Below are 20,898 nucleotides of genomic sequence, written 5' to 3'. Positions count from 1 at the left end.
AGAGCTCCCACTTTCTGGATTGCTTCTCCAGCCAATTCCCGATTTTCCGCTGTAGCTCCTTGCAAGTTCTCTATAGCTTGTGTATGCTGGGAAACTTGATCAGTCAGTTTTTGAATCGAGGAAGTTGCTTTATCTATCTTCAGAGACTGGTCGTCCACCTTCTGGTTTAGACTTGATAGTTGCTCCAATATTTGTTTAAGTAGTGTATCCGACCCACCTGCTGCCATATCTTCCTCAGTGGGCTTCTCAGTTGTTTCCCTTTGTTCCCTTTGGGTCACCAGTACAGCTGGAACCGACGATCGGCGTCCTTGGGTCAATGTTGTTTGTAGAAATTGTGCTGGTTTTCTTTCCTTTTCTTTCTCCTTAACCTCTTTAGATTCCTTAGCTTTAGATGCTCTTGTTCTCCCTGCACCACTCATTACACATCTGTCAGTGTTCAAGGTCAAATTGTCTATTGTTCCATGGGAAAGACAAATTCAATTATAAACAACCGGTAAAGTGGAATTCAAAACAAAAGTCAGTTCCCAGGATCTTATAATCCGAAAGCCCTGTAGGGGGAGTGCCACCAAGTTTCAAAGACAAAGAAGGAAGTAGTCCGCCATTAAAGTTCCAGAAATTTTTGGCTCAATAAGTTCAATATCCAAAAGTCCCTTCAAAAATTCAAAATTCCCCAGAGCACCTTTTAAAGTTCAACAAAGTTTCACAGGGGGTGCTTGCAACAATGTCCCAACCAAACTTTCCTGCTCAAATGTATCAATTATACTCCAGCAAAGTTTTCACAAAATTTGCAACTGTTTCCGCAGTTTAGCACAGTCTCTCTCTCCGGCAGCCCGACGATCTGACTCTTTAAAAATCACCCCAGAGGGGGGGGAAATAGGAGGAGACCCCCCGTTACTCGTTCTTTTATGATCAAAGTCCCTTTCCACCTTCAGTTCAACAGTAAAAAGGGCAGATTTAATAGCACGAAAAAGTTAAAGCTTCCCAAAGTCCCGTTTCAAACGCTTCCGCTTTTAAAAGCGTTGCTTTGATCTTGTCAGCAATGTCGGAAGACGGACTTCCCTTTTTTTCGTCTCCCGCTTTCAGCCAGATTTACGAAATTATTTGCCAAATTTTAGTCCCCTTTACTCACGGGTATGTTACTTGTAGTTGGTGTTGATTTTAGGAAGAAGGATCAGCGCTCATCTGTAACAGCCGCGCGGCTTCACTTCTGCGGAAAGAGCGATGAACTCACAGCACCGCCACCCCTCCTTCACTCCGGGTCTCCTTACGGGGTCCCTTCTGTGTTTTCGGAGCAGCTTCTGGTGCCCGCCGAGTCCCACGGCCACGGGCTCACTCTACCCGTGGTTTATCTTGATGGGTCGTCGCTATGCCGCAGCGAACGACCCTTTTCCGCAGAGCCCCTCTTCAGAGCTCGAAGAGGACCGCCATTACAGTTTCGCGCCGCCCCCGGAAGTGTGTGTGTGGGGGGGTATCTCTTGTTTTATCTGGGAATATTCTTCTACCAAAACTTTGTAAAAGCATTGCAGGAGATCCTGGGGTCCCTACCAGGCCCCGATAACTCGGACACCCCAGGGTCCTTGTACTTGAGGAATCTGGAAAATGACCTCATTGACAGAACTGAAAAGAATTTATTACAATCCTTCTGTGCTCTGCCACAAGACGCCCAGAATGAAATACTCTCCAGATTTGACCGCTTACGTTCCTGACTGATAAGTCTGAAGAAGGAGCAAAGGCCTCATGCAAGCAAAACTTGACCCTTTGTGCTCCAGATCCAGCCCACTAGATATAACACCGTGAGTTAAATTATCGCTTTCGGGGAATAACCAAAGCTTAGAAGCTGGGAACTCCAAGGCCATAAACTAGAACAAGTCTTAAACTATAAGTACTTAGGAATGGTGGTCCAGGCTTCAGGATCCAATAAACTACATGTAAATTCCATCAGGAGCTCGGGGGGGGGGGGGGACACAGCAAATTGTATCCTCAACTCTTCCCCAAAGATTTGGTCCCCATGAAACCCCTGACAGAGGCGGGATATGAATAATAAATTATTATTATTATTAAATATGGCCACATCTGCCTGGCTTGCAATGAGAGGCTTCTAAAGTGTATCAATGGTGCTCTCCATAGAAAGCACCTAGCATGGGGGCACCTACATGTAATAGCTACTCTGCTCTTTTCTGCCCATGCTCTGGGGTTTCAGTTTTCAGGCTTGGGGACAGGACTGTAGACTGGTTTTTGCACCAAGTTCTGTCAGTTATCCCCACTGTGTTCAATGGGATCTACTCTGAGGTCACTACTGTGCAGACCGTGCCAGCCTTACGAAGTGAGGTGAGGAGCATACAGAAGAAATTGGAATCACTGGAGATGTTTAGAAATGGGGCTTCTGTTGGGAAGGGGCTGCCCCATTTGTGCTTCTCCAGGGGCAGGAGAATATCTAGGGCAGGAGAATCCCTGCAGGGCTCTGAGGCTCCCTTTCCTTCTTCCTCTCTCCCAGGACCCTCCAGCTTGTTTTGGCGTCTTGACTCCTCAGGAAGGATGAAAGAGACGGATCCTGCAAAGCTAGCGAGGATGGAAGGGGGAAGATGGACGGTTGACCTGGTCAGGTTGTCTCCTGCTTCCCTCCTCACAGCCTCAGAGCATTCCCTTCCAGGGACCTCCGAGAGATCTGGTAAGTCCCAGGGGAGTGAAAATGGGGACCTGGATGGAGGGACCCAGAGAGGTATCAGGGCTTGCTCAGCTTGGGGGTCGGGGGAGGCAGGCAGGCAGGCAGATGGAGATGGAGAAGGAAAGCAGTTTATTGGGCTCCTCCACCTGCCTGCCTGCCTGCGCCTTTGTAATCTGCAGGCATTTTGAGCTAGGAAAACAGTCGTATAGTCCATGGATCAGGCTTATCCACACACATCTCTGGAACCGAATCCTGATCCTGCGTCCTCCGTGTGTTGCCTTTTTATTTTCTTTTTGGAATAACTTTTATTTGCTTTTAAAAACAAGGATCATAGGACCACTAAATGATGCAAATATGTAGACCACGGGTCGGCAATCTATGTCCCATGGGCCGCAAGCGGCTCACAGGGGTCATTTAACTGAGCTGCCCCCAAACCGAGCCGTCCGTTCGGTGAGTCCTGTGTGTACACACTTGATCCTGCCCACAGAGCGATCTCCGTGAGAGTGAACCAACCCAGGCGAGGTAAAGCTTGCCGACCCCTGATGTAGACCGGGTCTTCTCATGTCATTTGTATATCTCAAAACTAGCAGAATCTATTTGCAGGAATATCTATAACATACAATTCAACGTTAGTGGTCAGTGTGTGAGTTCTGTGTTCATGAAATGTTTTAAACTGGAACAAAAAATGGGGAAACAGGAGGAAACAGAGAGCATTCAACATTGCATAGCTGAATGCCTAGTCAGGAGTTCTTGCGGCTGTTGTGTTTAGATTAAATGTGATTAATAGTCTTTTTTCCTCTTCTGTTACCAATGAAATTATACGGAGTTGGTCTCCTCATGAACACAGGACAGGGGTTCAAACTGAAGAAAGTGATTTATTTATAAATTTAAATTTAGACCAATCAGATTGAGGCAACTGCTGAGGGGGTGTAGGTTTCACAGACAAGGCATGGAGGTTAATGGACCCTGACCAAAGAGTTCTGCCTAAGGAAGTAAAGGAGGAGAATCCTGGGATCATGGACAGTCTGACCCCTTCTCTCCTACTGTAATCTTCATAGAACTCTAACCCAATGGTTGCCATTAATTTCATTCTGAATTGATTCTAGAATGTATTTTAATTACTGTATTTTTTGCTCCATAAGACGCAGTTTTTTCTTCCTAAAAAGTAAGGGGAAATGTCTGTGTGTCTTATGGGGCGAATGCGTGGTCCTTGGAGCTGAATTGCCCAGGGGCAAAATGCAGATCATGCTTCCCCCCCTTTTTTTATGAAAGAGGGAAGTGGGTGTTGAAACAAAGCCGCTGATCGGCAAGCGATCGGGAGCGAGATAAGGGATGCTAGCAATAAAGAAGGCTGCCCAGGAGCAGGGAGGTAAAGACAGCAAACTTGCAAGGAGACAGGAAGACTAAAGCAATGAGGAGAGTAATTAGAAGAAAGGGAGGAGCAAAGAACTGCTCCATCTAAGGAAAAGACACTAAGGCAAATGAGGGAAGGGAGTGTTGAAAAGAAGCAGCTGATCGGTAAGGGGTCAGGAGGGAGATAAGGGATGCTAGCGATAAAGTAGGCTGCCTGGGAGGGGGGAGGTAAAAGTCTATGGATCCTCAGGATTTTTATATTGGGTCACCCCAAATTCACCATCAGATCACATAGCATGTCCATGGCTACAGCCTGAACCAAAAAAATCACTGTTTCGTGGGGCCACAATGGTGCAAAAACGTGGTTACAAAGCACAGAGCCGCATGGATCCTCAGGAATTTTGCACTGGGCTTCCGCCACAGAATCCAAACGGATGTGACCAGAAAACACCATCGCTTACAACAAAATCTAAACCATGCTGAAAGGAGAGCCATAGATAATCTCAGGAACAACCCAGACATTATAACTAAAGAGGCGGACAAGGGTGGAGCTGTCGTCGTCATCATGAACAAAACTGATTACATCCAGGAGGCTCACAGACAACTTTCTAATACCGCCTTTTACATAAAATTGGACTCAGACCCCACAAAAGAATATAACAAAGTACTGAACAAGATTGTTAAGGAACTACCTCCACACATGCAAGAACAGATCCTCACAAACACACCAGCAGAACCTCAACCAGGAACTTTCTATCTTCTACCTAAAATACACAAACCAGGAAATCCAGGACGCCCCATCATCTCAGGTATTGGCACTATTACTGTGGGTGTTTCCGATTATATGGACTCTGTCCTGAAACCATATGCCATCAGTGATCCCAGCTACGTATGTGACACCACAGATTTGAATAATCTTCCTAACAATACTATAGTAGCCACTATGGATGTGGAATCTCTGTATACCAACATCCCACACAACGATGGTTTACAAGCTATAAGGAACACCATTTCAGATAAAATAACAGCGGACTTTGCTACCAAACTCTGCCATTTGGTCCTTACCCACAGCAACTTCAAATTTGGTGATGACCTGTTCCTCCAGATCAGCGGCACAGCAATGGGCCCCCGCATGGCCCCACAGTATGCCAACATCTTCATGGCAAATTTCTAACAACATTTCCTAAACTCCTATCCACTTAAATCTCTCTTGTGCCTGTGATACATACCATCTCAGGACTATTTAATTGCTCTTCTTCTAACATTGTGTATGCCATCAAATGCCAACAGTGCCCTTCAGCTCTCTGTATTGGACAAACAGGCCAAACCCAACACAAAAGGATAAATGGACATAAATCTGATATCAGGAATCACAAGATAGAGAAACTAGTAGGAGAACACTTCAATCTCCCAGGACATTCTATGCAAGATCTCAAAGTAGCTGTCTTATTACAAAAGAATTTCGGAAATAGACTGGAAAGAGAAGTTGCTGAATTGCAACTTATTACCAAACTTAAAACCCTGGAGAGACCTGGTCTGAATAGAGACATTGGATTCTTATCTCATTATACATGGTATATGTAGCTATTTTTAGCCATCTCACCCCTTGCTTTTTTCTGTAAGACCAATTGCAGTCATTAACAGTCATCAACAGGTTTACCACACCTATCAGCCAATCACCCATTCCCACCACCCTTATGAGAAATACCTCTCCCCACCCTCTCACCATATATAAGGCTCTGGTGACTTCTGTTTCAGTGTGTCTGAAGAAGTGTGCATGACACAAAAGCTCATACTAACAACAAACTTAATTGGTCTCTAAGGTGCTACTGGAAGGAATTTTTTAATTCATTAACATTGTTCATTAATCTGGTGCTTTATTTCTTCCTGAGGCTCTAATTAGCTTGTCTCTTCATTGCAGATGGTGATCAATTGGAGGGGAAGAACAAAGGGGACCACAACAGAATCCACATAGCGGAGGAGCCAAATCAATATTCAGGGTATGGAGAGAACATCCGTCAGAGCTCCCAGTCCGCCTCCTATCAAGGACACAGCTTCATTTGGAGGCATAGCCTTACTTCACACGAAAGAACTCACAGTGGTGAGAAATTGCATCAGTGCTTGGAATGTGGAAAGAGCTTCAGTCAGAAGGATGCTCTCACTTCCCATCGAAGAATTCATACAGGGGAGAAACCCTATCAATGCTATGAATGTAGAAAGAGCTTCAGTCGGAAGGATACTCTCACTTCCCATCACAGAATTCATACAGGGGAGAAACCCTATCAGTGCTTGGAATGCGGAAAGAAATTCAGACTGAGCTCACAGCTCACATCCCATCAAAGAATTCATACAGGTCAGAAACCATATAAATGCTTCGAATGTGGAAAGAGCTTTAGTCGAAGCAACTCTCTCACGTTCCATCAAAGAATTCATACAGGGGGAAAACACTATCAGTGCTTGGAATGTGGAAAGAGCTTTAGTGAGAGTGGAAAACTCACTTCCCATCGAAGAATTCATACAGGGGAGACACCCTATCAGTGTTTGCAATGCGGAAAGTGCTTCAATCGGAGGAGAAACTTCACTTCCCATCGAAGAATTCATACAGGGGAAAAACCTTTTCAGTGCTATGAGTGTGGAAAGAGCTTCACTCAGAGGGCCAATCTCACTTCCCATCAAAGAATTCATACAGGTCAGAAACCATATAAATGCTTCGAATGTGGAAAGAGCTTTAGTCGGAGCAACTCTCTCACTTCCCATCAAAGAATTCATACAGGTGAGAAACCCTATCAGTGCCAGGAATGTGGAAAGAGCTTTCGTGAGGGGGGAAAACTCGCTTCTCATCGAAGAATTCATACAGGTGAGAAACCCTATCAATGTTTGGAATGTGGAAAGAGCTTTCGTGAGGGGGGAAAACTCACTTCCCATCAAAGAATTCATACAGGTGAGAAACCCTATCAATGCTTGGAATGTGGAAAGAGCTTTCATGAGGGGGGAAAACTTGCTTCTCATCGAAGAATTCATACAGGTGAGAAACCCTATCAATGCTTGGAATGTGGAAAGAGCTTTCGTGAGAGGGGAAAACTCGCTTCTCATCGAAGAATTCATACAGGTGAGAAACCCTATCAATGTTTGGAATGTGGAAAGAGCTTTCGTGAGAGGGGAAAACTCGCTTCTCATCGAAGAATTCATACAGGGGAGAAACCCTTTCAATGCTTGGAATGTAGAAAGAGCTTCAGTCGGAGGGATAGTCTTACTTCCCATCAAAGAATTCATACAGGGGAGAAACTCTAACAGTGCTTGCAATGTTTAAAGAAGAAACAACAATAACAACAGATATAGGTAGGTAGCCATGTTGATCTGCCATAATCGAAACAAAACAAAAAAGTTTGCTATTGGTATGAGCTTTCGTGTGCATGTACACTACTTCAGATACCAGGCATGAATAAACTTAGTTGGTCTTTAAGGTGCTACTGGAAGAATTTTTTTTTAAAAAAAATAATTTATTACTTATACCCTCCCCATCTGGCTGGCGTTCCACAGATACGCTGGGTAGCTCCCAACAGAATATTGAAAACATGATAAAACATCAAGCGTTGTTGTTGTTTAGTCGTGTCCGACTCTTTGTGACCCTCTGAACCAGAGCACCCCAGGCACTCCTGTCTTCTACTGTCCCCCGCAGTTTGCTCAAACTCATGTTTGTAGCTTCGAGAACACTGTCCAACCATCTCATCCTCTGTCGTCCCCTTCTCCTTGTGCCCTCCAACTTTCCCAACATCAGGGTCTTTTCCAGGCAGTCTTCTCTTCTCATGAGGTGGCCCAAGTACTGGAGCCTCAGCTTCACGATCTGACCTTCCAATGAGCACTCAGGGCTGATTTCCTTCAGAATGGAGAGGTTTGATCTTCTTGCAGAAGAATTGTAGAGTTGCAAGTAAAATAAAAGGTAAAGGACCTCTGGACGTTTAAGTCAAAGGAGACTGTGTTACAGCGCTCATCTCGCTTTCAGGCTGAGGGAGCTGTCGTTTGTCCACAGACAGCTTTCCGAGTCATGTGGACAGCATGACTAAGCCACTACTGGCACACGGAGGACCGTGACGAGTGCCAGAGCGCACAGAAACACCGTTTACCTTCCCACTGCTGTGGTACCTATTTATCTACTTGCACTGGTGTGCTTTCAAACGGCTAGGTTGGCAGGAGCTGGGACAGAGCAATGGGAGCTCACCCCATCGTGGGGATTTGAACCGCCGACCTTCCGATCAGCAAGCCCAAGAGGCTCAGTGGTTTAGACCACAGGGCCACCCGCGTCCCTACAAGAGTTGCAAGTACCCTGGGGTCATCCAGTCCAACCCTCTGCAACACAGGAATCTCATTTCAAGCATCCATGAGAGATGGCCATCCACCCTCTTCTCAAAAATCGCCAGTGAAGGAGAGACCACAAACTCCAGAGGGAGACCAGTCCACTGTCAAACAACTCTAATTACCAGGAAGATGAGCCCTTTGATAAATTTGGTTTTGGCAACTGCAAAACAACATACAAGATCCTGGTTTTTCCCTGAGATATGACACTTGAAAATCGGCCGTATTATATTTAAAATTATTTTGGCCACGTAGAAGAAGAGTTTGGATTTGATATCCCACTTTATCATTACCCGAAGGAGTCTCAAAGCGACTAACATTCTCCCTTCCCTTCCTCCCCCACAACACTCTGTGAGGTGAGTGAGGCTGAGAGATTTCAGAGAAGTGTGACTAGCCCAAGGTCACCAAGCTGCTGCATGTGGAAGAGCGGAGAGACGAACCCGGTTCCCCAGATTACGAGTCTATCGCTCTTAACCAGTACACCACAGTGGCTCTTGTAGTAAACAACAGTATTTTTCTTTCCAAATTTAATGAGTAGGAAATCTCCAACATTTATATTTTCAGGATTGGGAACATCAAAAATTGTACACTAGCAGGGCACTTCTATACGTATCAATGTGCCCCATGTCTTAGTGTATCAAAGTGCCCGAAACAGACATTTTCAAAAAATTAACATTTATTAATAAAACCACTGAATTTATTTAAAAATCATGTGTAATCCTGATTACTGAGTAGAATAACTTAGAATCATAGAATCCAACATCATACTAACATTAATTTTACAATATTTCTGTAGATAGTCTTTAAATTTCTTCCATTCTTCTTCCACCGACTCGTCTCCCTGGTCTCGGATTCTGCCAGTCATTTCTGCCAATTCCATGTAGTCCATCACCATCTGCCATTCTTCCAAAGTGGGTAGATCTTGTGTCTTCCAATACTTTGCAATGAGTATTCTTGCTGCTGTTGTAGCATACATAAAAAAAATTCTGTCCTTTGGCACCAATTGGCTGACAATGCCCAGAAGAAAGGCCTCTGGTTTCTTCAAGAAAGTATATTTGAATACCCTTTTCAGTTCATTATATATCATTTCCCAGAAAGCCTTAATCCTTGGGTACGTCCACCAAAGGTGAAAGAATGTACCTTCAGTTTCTTTACATTTCCAGCATTTATTATCGGGCAAATGATAGATCTTTGCAAGCTTGACTGGGGTCATGTACCACCTTATATCATTTTCATAATATTCTCTCTTAGGGCATTACATGCTGTAAACTTCATACCTGTGGTCCATAACTGTTCCCAGTCAGCCATCATTATGTTATGTCCAACATCTTGTGCCCATTTAATCATAGCAGATTTGACCGTTTCATCCTGAGTATTCCATTTCAACAGAGTTCTGTTTCTAATTTTGATTTTTCCACATGGAAGCCAATTTTCTTAACCAAATTATATGCCTCCATTATCTGATAATAATGAAGCCAATCTCTCACTTTGTTTTTTAATTTCTCAAAACTCTGCAATTTCAATTTGTCTCCTTCTTGTTCCAAAATTTCCCAATATTTCGGCCATTTGACCTCCATATTGAGCCTTTTCAGAGCTTTCGCTTCCATCGGTGACAGAATACAGTGGCACTATTACTTCCCTTGATCTAGATGCTATACTCCTATTGATGCAGCCCAGAATTGCATTGGCTTTTTTAGCTGCCGCGTCACATAGCTGCCGCATTTTCAGCTGCCACGTCACACTTACATTTGGTCTTTTTAAATTTTAAGGATTTAAAACAGCGTTGGAGCACTTTTACATTTCTCATAATTTTTCATTTGGCTGCACTATAAACACACCTACTCTTGTCAAATGCCAGCAGCTAACTGGTGGGCAGCGTGGTCACAACTGTTGTATTCACAGATATATAGACACGTTTCTCAAAACTGAAATATTGTTGGTGTATCAATGTGCCCCTTACATCAATGTGCCCCCTCTCCCCTACATGCCAGAGAGGCTGCTTCCCTGGGCAAGGAAGGAGCAGGAATCCCTAAAGGGGGGGATCTGTATGTGATCCCATCTCTAGACCTCACATAAACACCAGAGGGAAGGTGGCCGGGGTGTAAAAGGCAAAAGCAGGCCTCAGGGATGCTTCTTCCCTTTCCCCCATAGAGACCTGGGACCCCTTCTCCAGGAGGGACCTCCAAGGAGGAGGAAGCCAGGGCGGATCAGTCCCTAGACCTTGGAGGCAATGCCTGGACTCCTCTGGAAAGATGCAATATAATGTATATAATATACAATATACAATATACAATATACAATAATAATATAATTTTCCTGCTTGGCAGGGGGTTGGACTCGATGGCCCTTGTGGTCTCTTCCAACTCTATGATTCTATGATTCTATAATGTTCCTTTCCCCATTGGCCAGGAACCTAAGCTCCTTTTGGGGCTCCTTATTCCACAACCCAAGGTTCCTCCAAGGCCTTGGGGAAGGAAACTGAGGCAGGCTTAGCCAAGACAAGAGGAAGAGCTCTGGCTGCCCCCCGGGGTGGGGGGCCTGCCTCTTTCTCTGGCCATGGCAGCCCCCTTGGAAGAAAGGCAGGAGACCCACAGCAGGGAGCAGCCAAGTCTGGTTCTTCTCCGCAATGTCTTCCTCTTCTGAGAGCTCCCTCTCTTTATTCTCTGGGCTGGACTGGGAGGACCCCAGTTCAGCCAGTTCCCCTCAGTCTCCCCACTGGGTTCCAGTGCCCCCCTGAGACATGCAGGGATCTGGAGTGGAAGTGACTTCTCCTGTTGAACTACCGCCTGAGGGGGAAGAATAATCGAGGTCCGCCCAGAAAGGGCTCCTGGGATCCTGAGGAGCAAGAAGGGGTCTGGCGAGGAGCAAGGCTGTTCTGCGGAGGCAAAGCCATCATGGCAGGAAGGCGGCTGAGGACGCCCCATGTGCGCTTGAGCCCGAAGCTGCTCCCCTCCTTCGCTGGGAGAAGAGACCCCCGAGAGCGTGGGACCCCCGAGGTCCACAGGGAGCCATGACGTCTCTGGGAGCGGCTGCGGCCTCCAGATGAAACAAAATGGCGTTCCCGCCTTTTTCAGAAAAGAGCGGGAAACGCCATCTCCTGGCCCTGCTGCCTCCATGGGTTCCTCCTGGGCCTGCTTGGCCATGGGGGGGGATGCAGCTGCCCCCAAACTCTTCCCTTCCCCAGACATTGAGGGGGGGCATTAAGAGAAGGAGAAATGAAGGAGAAGCTGGGAGGGGAGCAGCCAAGAGGGAAACTCAGGGGGGAAACTCCCTCAGGAAACCTGGCAAAGGAGAGGACGAGGCCCAGGGGAATCTGAAAGGGGATTGGCCAGCTCTCAAAGGGAGAGGCTTCTGATTGGTCCTGCTCTGGGGTGAGAAATGGGGTCACGTGGTTCTGAGAGCCCAGTATAAACTGGTTTTCTGACAGGAAAGGCAGGGAAGGGATGGAGTTGGGAGGGGGGAAAGAGTCCCAGAGTGGGGGGCTGCCCCGTGAGCGGCATGTGCCCCTCTCCCTCCCTCCCCCCCCAATAGTGGGCTTCGCCTTTCCTGCCTGTGGTGCTTCTACGGGGGGGGGGGCTTCCACACCTCCCCCCCCCCCAGGATGGCGTGTCTGTTTCATTCCTCGCAGAGAGCAGCCAAGTCTGGTTCTTCTCCGCAATGTCTTCCTCTTCTGAGAGCTCCCTCTCTTTATTCTCTGGGCTGGACTGGGAGGACCCCAGTTCAGCCAGTTCCCCTCAGTCTCCCCACTGGGTTCCAGTGGCCCCCTGAGACCTGCAGGGATCTGGAGTGGAAGCGACTTCTCCTGTTGAACTACCGCCTGAGGGGGAAGAATAATCGAGGTCCGCCCAGAAAGGGCTCCTGGGATCCTGAGGAGCCAGAAGGGGTCTGGCGAGGAGCAAGGCTGTTCTGCGGAGGCAAAGCCATCATGGCAGGAAGGCGGCTGAGGACGCCCCGTGAGCGCTTGAGCCCGAAGCTGCCACCCTCCTTCGCTGGGAGAAGAGACCCCCGAGAGCGTGGGACCCCCGAGGTCCACAGGGAGCCATGACGTCTCTGGGAGCGGCTGGGGCCTCCAGAAGAAACAAAATGGCGTTCCCGCCTTTTTCGGAAAAGAGCGGGAAACGCCATCTCCTGGCCCTGCCGCCTCCGTGGGTTCCTGCTTGGCCATGGGGGGGGGATGCAGCTTCCCCCAAACTCTTCCCTTCCCCAGACATTGAGGGGGGGCATTAAGAGAAGGAGAAATGAAGGAGAAGCTGGGAGGGGGAGCAGCCAAGAGGGAAACTCAGAGGGGAAAACTCCCTCAGGAAACCTGGCAAAGGAGAGGACGAGGCCCAGGGGAATCTGAAAGGGGATTGGCCAGCTCTCAAATGGAGAGGCTTCTGATTGGTCCTGCTCTGGGGTGAGAAATGGGGTCAAATGGTTCTGAGAGCCCAGTATAAACTGGTTTTCTGACAGGAAAGGCAGGGAAGGGATGGAGTTGGGAGGGGGGAAAGAGTCCCAGAGTGGGGGGCTGCCCCGTGAGCGGCATGTGCCCCTCTCCCTCCCTCCCTCCCCAATAGTGGGCTTCGCCTTTCCTGCCTGTGGTGCTTTTACGGGGGGGGGGGCTTCCACACCTCCCCCCCCCAGATTCGCGTGTCTGTTTCATTCCTCGCGTGGGACACTTCCTCCTCTGTCTCTCTTCCTGGGCTGCAGAAGCAGGAAAGTCCGCTTGGCGGGGGGGGGGGAGTTCATTTCCGGAGGGGGAGGGATCTCCTGGCTGGGAAGCCCCCCCCCATTCTTCCCCCCACTCGCTGATCGGGAGGGTGTTTTGTTTTTTTGAGGGGTGTCTTGATGGAGCCATTTCTTAGCCTCTTCTCCCTCCCAGCCTTTCCTTGGGATTCAGGAGCCTCTATGTTGGAGGAGGGGGAGAGCCAAGGTAACCCCCCCCCCATGGCCACCCCCGTCTCTCTTTCGGTTAGTCTGGATCAGATGTGGGCTCCTTGGGGCAGAGTCCTTGGCACAGACGGGGGGGGGCAGCCCCTTGAGCGCAGGCGCAGAAGCAGGAAAACTGCGGAGAGGGAGGGGGTGCCCTCGGCTTTGCAAGAGTTAAAAGGAGCAAAGCTGGATTCCTAGAGAGGACAGGAAGTGAAGGGGGGGTCAAGGTCCTCCATGGCTAAATTCCCTCCCTCCCACATCCCTTCCTGCAAGCGGAGAGGAGGTGGCTTTCTTCTCTCTCCTTTGCAAAAGCTTCCTTGGGGCCCCTCCTGGAATCCGTGAGTCTCCTCTCTCTTCCCCCTGATGGTGTCCTGGGAAGTCGGGGGTCCTAGAGGTGCAGGGAGGGGGCCCCTGTTCAGATCATGCATGGTGGGGGGAGAAGAGAGAAGAAGAGGAGGAGTTTGGATTTGATATCCCACTTTATCTCTCCCTTTAAGGAGTCTCAAAGCGGCTAACATTCTCCTTTCCCTTCCTCCCCCACAACAAACACTCTGTGAGGTGAGTGGGGCTGAGAGACTTCAAGAAGTGTGACTGGCCCAAGGTCACCCAGCAGCTGCATGTGGAGGAGCAGGGAATCGAACCCGGTTCACCAGATTACGAGTCCACCACTCTTAACCACCACACCACACTGGTCCTCCCTTGTCCTCTCTGCCAAGCCAGGGAGGGGAGGAGTTCGCAGGAGGTCTGCAGCTCTCTTCTTCCTTGGGATCCAGATGCTGCCTTCCTTTTTGGGGAGGGGGCTTTGGGTCAAGAAAAACGGGGCATGCAGATAAACCCCCTTCAGACTGAGAAGTCTGAACAGAGGCTGCAGCCAGAAGGGAACATTTGCACATGGGGGGAGCACAGGGAGAAGAAAAGCCCGTCTGCATCTGCAGCGTCACAACCGGACCACTTCCTCTGTCCCAGATGCAACAACACATGTCTCTCCCCTATTCAGGCTAAACAAGTAGGCGAACTAATGTCAAAGCAGATTTTAGATGTATTCTCAGGAAATGCTAAAGCAAGGATAAAAGACTCCTTCTCCCAACATTCTGGGATAAATGAGCAATTATCAATAACTGGGTGCCTTGTGCTACTAACAGAGGACATGGAACACATAAAATCCTCCCCCCCTGACTGTGATAAAATCCTTACTATCCTGATAGGTACTTGTAAAACCTTCTGGGAGAAAATCTAGCAGAGGGTCTGTGGGTTTTGATAAACAAGAAATGGAAATTGGTGTTATCTCAAAACAGACTAGTTCTGTCAAGCTACCCTACGCCTTTGGGAATCTTGTCAGAAGAGGAGTGCAAAGCTCACCTCAGGAGTTTTTTTAAAGGGTCTACATGCCTGGTGTCTTAAGAACAGAAGAGATTTAGGACATGTGGAAGTTCAATATTTTGATGGCTTCCATGCCAGGGTGGGGGTCACATTTTGGGACTGGAGACTTGTGAAGATGGTGTATAAGCACAGACGATATCTAAGGAGGAGGGGTGTATTAGTTTCCTGATATTTAAAAAATGTGGCATCGGCTCCTCTGCTTCCACGTATAGATTTGGACCCCATGCAACCCCTGACAGAGGTGGATACGGCCACAACATCTGCCTGGCTTGTGATGAGAGAGCTCAAAGATTGTGAACAGGGCTCTGCATACAAAGCACCTAGCATGGGGGCACCTACATGTAATAGCTACTCTGCTCTTTTCTGCCCATGCTCTGGGGTTGCAGGTTTCAGGCTTGGGGACAGGACGGTGGACTGGTTTTGGTACCAAGTTCTGTCAATTATCCCCACTGAGTTCAAAGGGATCTATTCTCAGGTCACTACTGTGCAGACCATGCCAGCCTTACGAAGTGGAGTGAGGAGCAAACAGAGGAAATTGGAATCACTGGAGATGTTTAGAAATGTTGAGAAGGGGCTGCCCCATTTGTGCTTCTCCAGGGGCAGGAGAATATCTAGGGCAGGAGAATTCCTGCAGGGCCTCTGAGGCTCCCTTTGCTTCTTCCTCTCACCCAGGACCCTCCAGCTTGTTTTGGCTCCTTGAATCCTCAGGAAGGATGAAAGAGACGGATCCTGCAAAGCTAGTGAGGATGGAAGGAGGAAGATGGACGGTTGACCTGGTCAGGTTGTCTCCTGCATCCCTCCCCACAACCTCTGAGCGTTCCCTCCCAGGGACCTCCGAGAGATCTGGTGAGTCCCAAGGGAGTGGAGCTGGGGACGTGGATGGAAGGAGCCGGAGAGGTATTGGGTTTTGCTCAGTTTGGGGGTAGGGGGAGGCAGGCAGGCGGATGGAGATGGAGAAGGGGAGAACTTTTTTGGGCTCCTCCACCTGCTTCCTGCCTGCGCCTTTGTAATCTGCAGGCATTTTGAGCTAGGAATACAGCTGAACCTCAGAAGTCGAACAGAATCCCTTCTTGAAGCCTCTTCGACTTCCGAGGCACGACTTTTGATTGGCTCTTGCAATTGTTTTTTTTTTAAAAGATATTTATTAAAATTTTCAAGAAATTACAAAGTAAAAAAAGAGAAGACAAAAATACCAAAAAAAATACAAAGTAAAAAAGAAAAGACAAAAATACAAAAAAAGAAAAATGCAAAGTAAAAATAGTTTTTTAAAAAAAATTCTGTCATAACATATTTTTCATTTGCTTATTTCCCGGACCTCCTCACGCCTTCCTTCTATGTATTCCAGTTCAAATTATTATTTCAGCAAATCCCTCCCCTTTTTATTCATCTTAATCTTCAATTTTTAAATATTATAAGATTATTTTTTTTTACCTATTAATACCCATTTTCTCATATTCCCTTATAGCATCACAGCTGAAGACCACTTAGTTTCAATCCAACATCATTCTAACATTCATTAATTTTACAGTATTTCCGTAAATAGTCTTTAAACTTTTTCCAATCTTCTTCCACCGACTCTTCTCCCTGGTCTCGGATTCTGCCAGTCATTTCTGCCAATTCCATGTAGTCCATCACCTTCATCTGCCATTCTTCCAAAGTGGGTAGATCTTGTGTCTTCCAGTACTTTGCAATGAGTATTCTTGCTGCTGTTGTGGCATACATAAAGAAAGTTCTGTCCCTCTTTGGCACCAATTGGCTGACCATGCCCAGGAGAAAGGCCTCTGGTTTCTTCAGGAAGGTATATTTAAATACCTTTTTCATTTCATTATAAATCATCTCCCAGAAAGCCTTAATCCTTGGGCACGTCCACCAAAGGTGAAAGAATGTACCTTCAGTTTCCTTACATTTCCAACATTTATTATCGGGCAAATGATAGATTTTTGCAACCTTGACTGGGGTCATGTACCACCTGTATATCATTTTCATAATATTCTCTCTTAGGGCATTACATGCCGTAAATTTCATACCTGTGGTCCACAACTGTTCCCAGTCAGCAAACATAATATTATGTCCAAGATCTTGTGCCCATTTAATCATAGCAGATTTGACCGTTTCATCCTGAGTATTCCATTTCAGCAGCAAGTTATACATTCTTGACAAAGTCTTAGTTTTAGGTTCTAACAGTTCTGTTTCTAATTTTGATTTTCCCCCAATGGAGTATGAATCATGAGCGACAGTGGGTTATCTTTGGGAAAGCAGGTTGCAAACAAACTTTTCAACAAGAAATTTTGGTTCTTATTCTTCCACTGAAATGGAACAAACAGTGCTGTTGTTTTTTTCTATTAACTTGAATACGGTCTAAAGTTATAAGCTGTATGCTGTTTAGGTTTAAGGTTACTTCCTTTTACACATTTTCCATGGATCAGACTTCTGTACACAAATTTCTGGAACTGAATCCTAATCCTGCATCCTCCGTGTGTTGCCTTTTTCTTTCTTTTTGGAATAACTTTTATTTGCTTTTAAAAACAAGGATCATAGGGCCACTAAATGATGAAATATGTAGACCGGGGGTCAGCAATCTATGGCTCATGGGCCACAAGCGACTCATGGGGGTCATTTCAGCTGCCCCTGAGCCGTCCGCTCGGTGAGTCCTGTGTGTACACACTTGATCTTGCCCACAGAGCGATCTCCGTGAGAGTGAGCCAGCCCAGGCGAGGTAAAGCTTGCCAACCCCTGATGTAGACCGGGTCTTCTCATGTCATTTGTATATCTCAAAACTAACAGAATCTATTTGCAGGAATATCTGTAACATACGATTCATCATTAGCGGTCAGTGTGTGAGTTCTGGGTTCATGAAATGTTTTAAACTGGAACAAAAAATGGGGAAACAGGAAAGAATAGAGAGCATTCTACATTGCATAGCTGAACGCCTAGTCAGGAGCTCTTGCGGCTGTTGTGCTTAGATAAAGTGTGAGTTATAGTCACTTTTCCTCTTCTGTTACCAATGAAACAATAAGGAGTTGGTCTCCTCATGAACAAGGGAGGGGGGTTCAAACTGAAGAAAGTGATTTACGTATAAATTTAAATTTAGACCAATCAGATTGAGGCAACTGCTGATGGCGTGTACCGTATTTTTCGCTCTATTGGACGCACCGGACCACAGGACGCACCTAGTTTTTACAGGGAGAAATCAAGGAAAAAAATATTATCCCTCCCCCCAGCCCCAAAGAGCAACGGACAGGCTGCGCGCAGCCTGTCTGCTTCTCCCAGAGCTTCTCGGGGCTGCGGGGGAAGCCCGGGTTCCCCCACCAGCCCCAAAGAGCAAAGAAGCCAAGACAGCGCACGGGATCCATAGCCGCGCAACCTCTCCAGCCAGGAGCTAAACCTCTCCAGCGCGGCTAAAAAAGAAGAAGACAAGGCAGTGAGCGCGATCCATCCCACTCACTGCCCTGGCTTCCTCTTTAGGCTTGCGCAGCATCTTTAGTCTTGCGCAACGGGATGGATTGCGCCCGCTGTCCACCGGGGCTGGACTAGATGACTCCTGGGGTTCCCTTCCAACCCTGCAATTCTATGACCTCGGAAGGTGTTTGGGGTCTCCACCACTGGAGGCTTTTAAGCAGTGTTTGGGGGACCATCTGCCTGGCGTTCTTTAGCTGTGATTCCTACATTGTGAGGGGGCTGGGCTAGATGACCCTCGGGTGGCCCTCCCAACTCTATGCAGTCCTACAATTCTGCAGCAGGAGATCCACAGCCACTTAGAATCATAGAGTTGGAATAGACCACAAGGGCCATCGAGCCCAATCCCCTGCCAAGCAGGAAAAACCATCAGAGCACTTCACATAATGCCCACACCATCAGACCACTTCACACAATGCCCACTCCCAATTTTCATCTGAGAGACATGTGGCATCAGTGTCTAGGCAGGTACCCCCCTACCTGCCACACTTCCCCCACTCCACTTAAGCTGAGGGAATTTCTGCCCAGAGAAGCTCCCAGGTGAGGCAAGGGTTAAGATCGACCTCTGGTAGATCTCTTGCGGCTGGAGAGGCGCGCAAGTCTAAAGAGGAAGCCAGGGCAGCGAACGGGATGGATCGCGCTCCCTGCCCTGGCTTCCTCTTTAGCCTTGCGAAGCCTCCCCCCCCCCTGGAGAGGTTGTGCAAGGCTTTTCTAGAGGAGGGAGAAGGGACTGACTGGCGGTGTCAGTCCCTTCTCCCTCTTGGGGAAAAGCCCGCAAGAGCCGCGTGACGCTTGTGTGGGGCTCTTGAGGGCTTTTCCTGCCTGCCTCCCCCCCTGAATTCGCTCCATAGGACGCACAGACTTTTCCCCTTAGTTTTTAAGACGGGAAAAGTGCGTCCTATGGTGCGAAAAATACAGTAGTTTTCACAGACAAGGCATGGATCCTGTCCAAAGAGCTCTGCATAAGGAAGTAAAGGAGGAGAAACGTAGGATCATGGACCCTCTCAGTAAAACTCCCTGTTGGATCATAAAATCAGTTTTGAAATTCCATACATACCTCTGTCAGGGGTCAGCAACCTGCAGCCCATGGGGGTCATTTAAGTGGGCCACAAGCCACCCCCGAACCAAGCTGCCCGCTCAGCGAGTCCCCGCCTGCTGCACTAAACCAGTCCAGAGCGGGGTCTCACTTCCGTGGTGCCGGAAATCAGATGCAGACGCATGAGCGATCCAGACCATGGCGGGATCTTCGCAGGGCTGAACCGACCCAGGCAAGTTAAACCTTCCTGAGCCCTGCTCCGTGTGATGAACCTTCGCTTTTTTGATGGAGATGAAAAGCTGAGCAGTTAGCTCCTTACTTCTCTCACTCTGACCTAGCTACTGTGATCCACGCGACAGTCACCTCCAGGCTTGATTATTGTAACTCACTCTACGTGGGGATGCCCTTGAGACTGACCCAGAAACTCCAGCAGGTGCAGAATGCTAAGGCAGGACTCTGTGGTGGGTCTGGAAGCCTTTCACAAGAAATACCTCTGCTCACTCAGAGATATATTTACAGTCTTTATTTACATACATATTTATACGGTACAGGACATAGCTTCATGCATTTGAATCCTCGGTAGCAGATCCTTGGTAGCAGATTTACCTGTTGTTAGCCGCTCTCACCGTGGCTTTGGTCGGGAAGGGTGGGATACAAATAAAAATTTATCATCATCATCTGGGATTCCAAGATCCTCACTTTGAATCCTGAATGGAGGGATATCAACTGTTTTCTCTGTGAATATTCTTCATTTCGTCAAGCTTTTTTAAGCAATGACCAGGCTTTTTTGAACTACCCAGGCCTTTTTAAATATCATCTTCAGATTTTTTAGGGTAGTAGAAGTAAGTTCTGTCAGGTTTGTTGTTTTTGTTTTTGCTTTTGTCTGCATTTGATTGACCAAAGAGATGACTGACCTTGGAGATGAAGATAATTCCATGACTGAGCCAAACATTATCTATCCCAGATAAAAGCCAAGTAATATATCAGTAAATATCAGCCAACAAAGGTAGTAAAAATAATAGTAAGGCCTCATAACTAATTATTTTCAGTTCTTCCTCTATCACAAGTGTAGTGGGTATGAGTTACTCGTGCGTAAACTAGTGCCTCTCTAGGCTAATTTGCCTTGTAAAACCTTTCTGACTGCATAGCCCCTTCTCATCGTGGCTACCTCAATCGCTGCCAGAATCCGTCAGTGGGTGTTTCTTGAACCTCTTCCAACATAAAAATTGTTTGACACCCAGTCTCCTCCTCCTCTCACTGCGCGGGAGCCTCCTGCGCAGGGAGGGCGTGGGCAGCGGAGGACCTGGGCTCTCCTCACTGACGTCCAGTGAAGAATCCTGGAGCCCTCTCTCCGATTCCCCCATCTGCCCCCCTCTATCCCTGGTGTTGCGCTGATTAGCTTCCCCCTCTACTGGGCTGTTTCTCCCCCTGCTGCTGGGTCCTTCTCCCGCATCATCAGAGAGCCTCCCCTTTGCCTCTCGCTCTGATGTCAGTTCCCTGACAACAAGCATTCATTAACATTCTTAATTACTGGCCTCAACAACATCAAAAATACCATCTCAGGACTACAGTGGTGCCTCGCAAGACGAAAAGAATCCGTTCTGTGATTCTCTTTGTCTAGCGGTTTTTTGTCTTGCGAAGCAAGCCCATTGAAGGATTAGCAGATTAGCGCTATTAGCGGCTTTTAGCGGCTTATCTGCTGATCGGATCAGCTGATAAGCGGCTTAGCGGCTTAGAAAAAGGG

At 47.5% G+C, this 20,898-nt stretch overlaps 2 protein-coding genes across 2 annotated transcripts in view; both read left to right on the top strand.

The window, feature by feature from the left end:
• Positions 1-20,898, top strand: part of LOC308580628 (uncharacterized protein) — a 114,960-nt gene that overhangs the window by 5,353 nt on the left and 88,709 nt on the right. The window lies entirely within an intron of this gene.
• Positions 1-20,898, top strand: part of LOC308580600 (uncharacterized protein) — a 32,212-nt gene that overhangs the window by 6,281 nt on the left and 5,033 nt on the right. Inside the window, exons 2-3 of the mRNA XM_081182496.1 lie at positions 2,495-2,668; positions 15,371-15,508. Coding sequence (XP_081038622.1) covers positions 2,536-2,668; positions 15,371-15,508 — 271 coding nt within the window. The 5' untranslated portion in view covers positions 2,495-2,535. The remainder of the gene's footprint in view (positions 1-2,494; positions 2,669-15,370; positions 15,509-20,898) is intronic.

Source organism: Podarcis bocagei (assembly GCF_964188305.1).
Source record: "Podarcis bocagei genome assembly, chromosome: 2".
In the NCBI taxonomy this organism is placed as follows: Eukaryota; Metazoa; Chordata; class Lepidosauria; order Squamata; family Lacertidae; genus Podarcis; species Podarcis bocagei.
The sequence above is the reverse complement of the archived record's forward strand: the minus strand, read 5'-3'. Positions and strand labels throughout refer to the sequence as shown.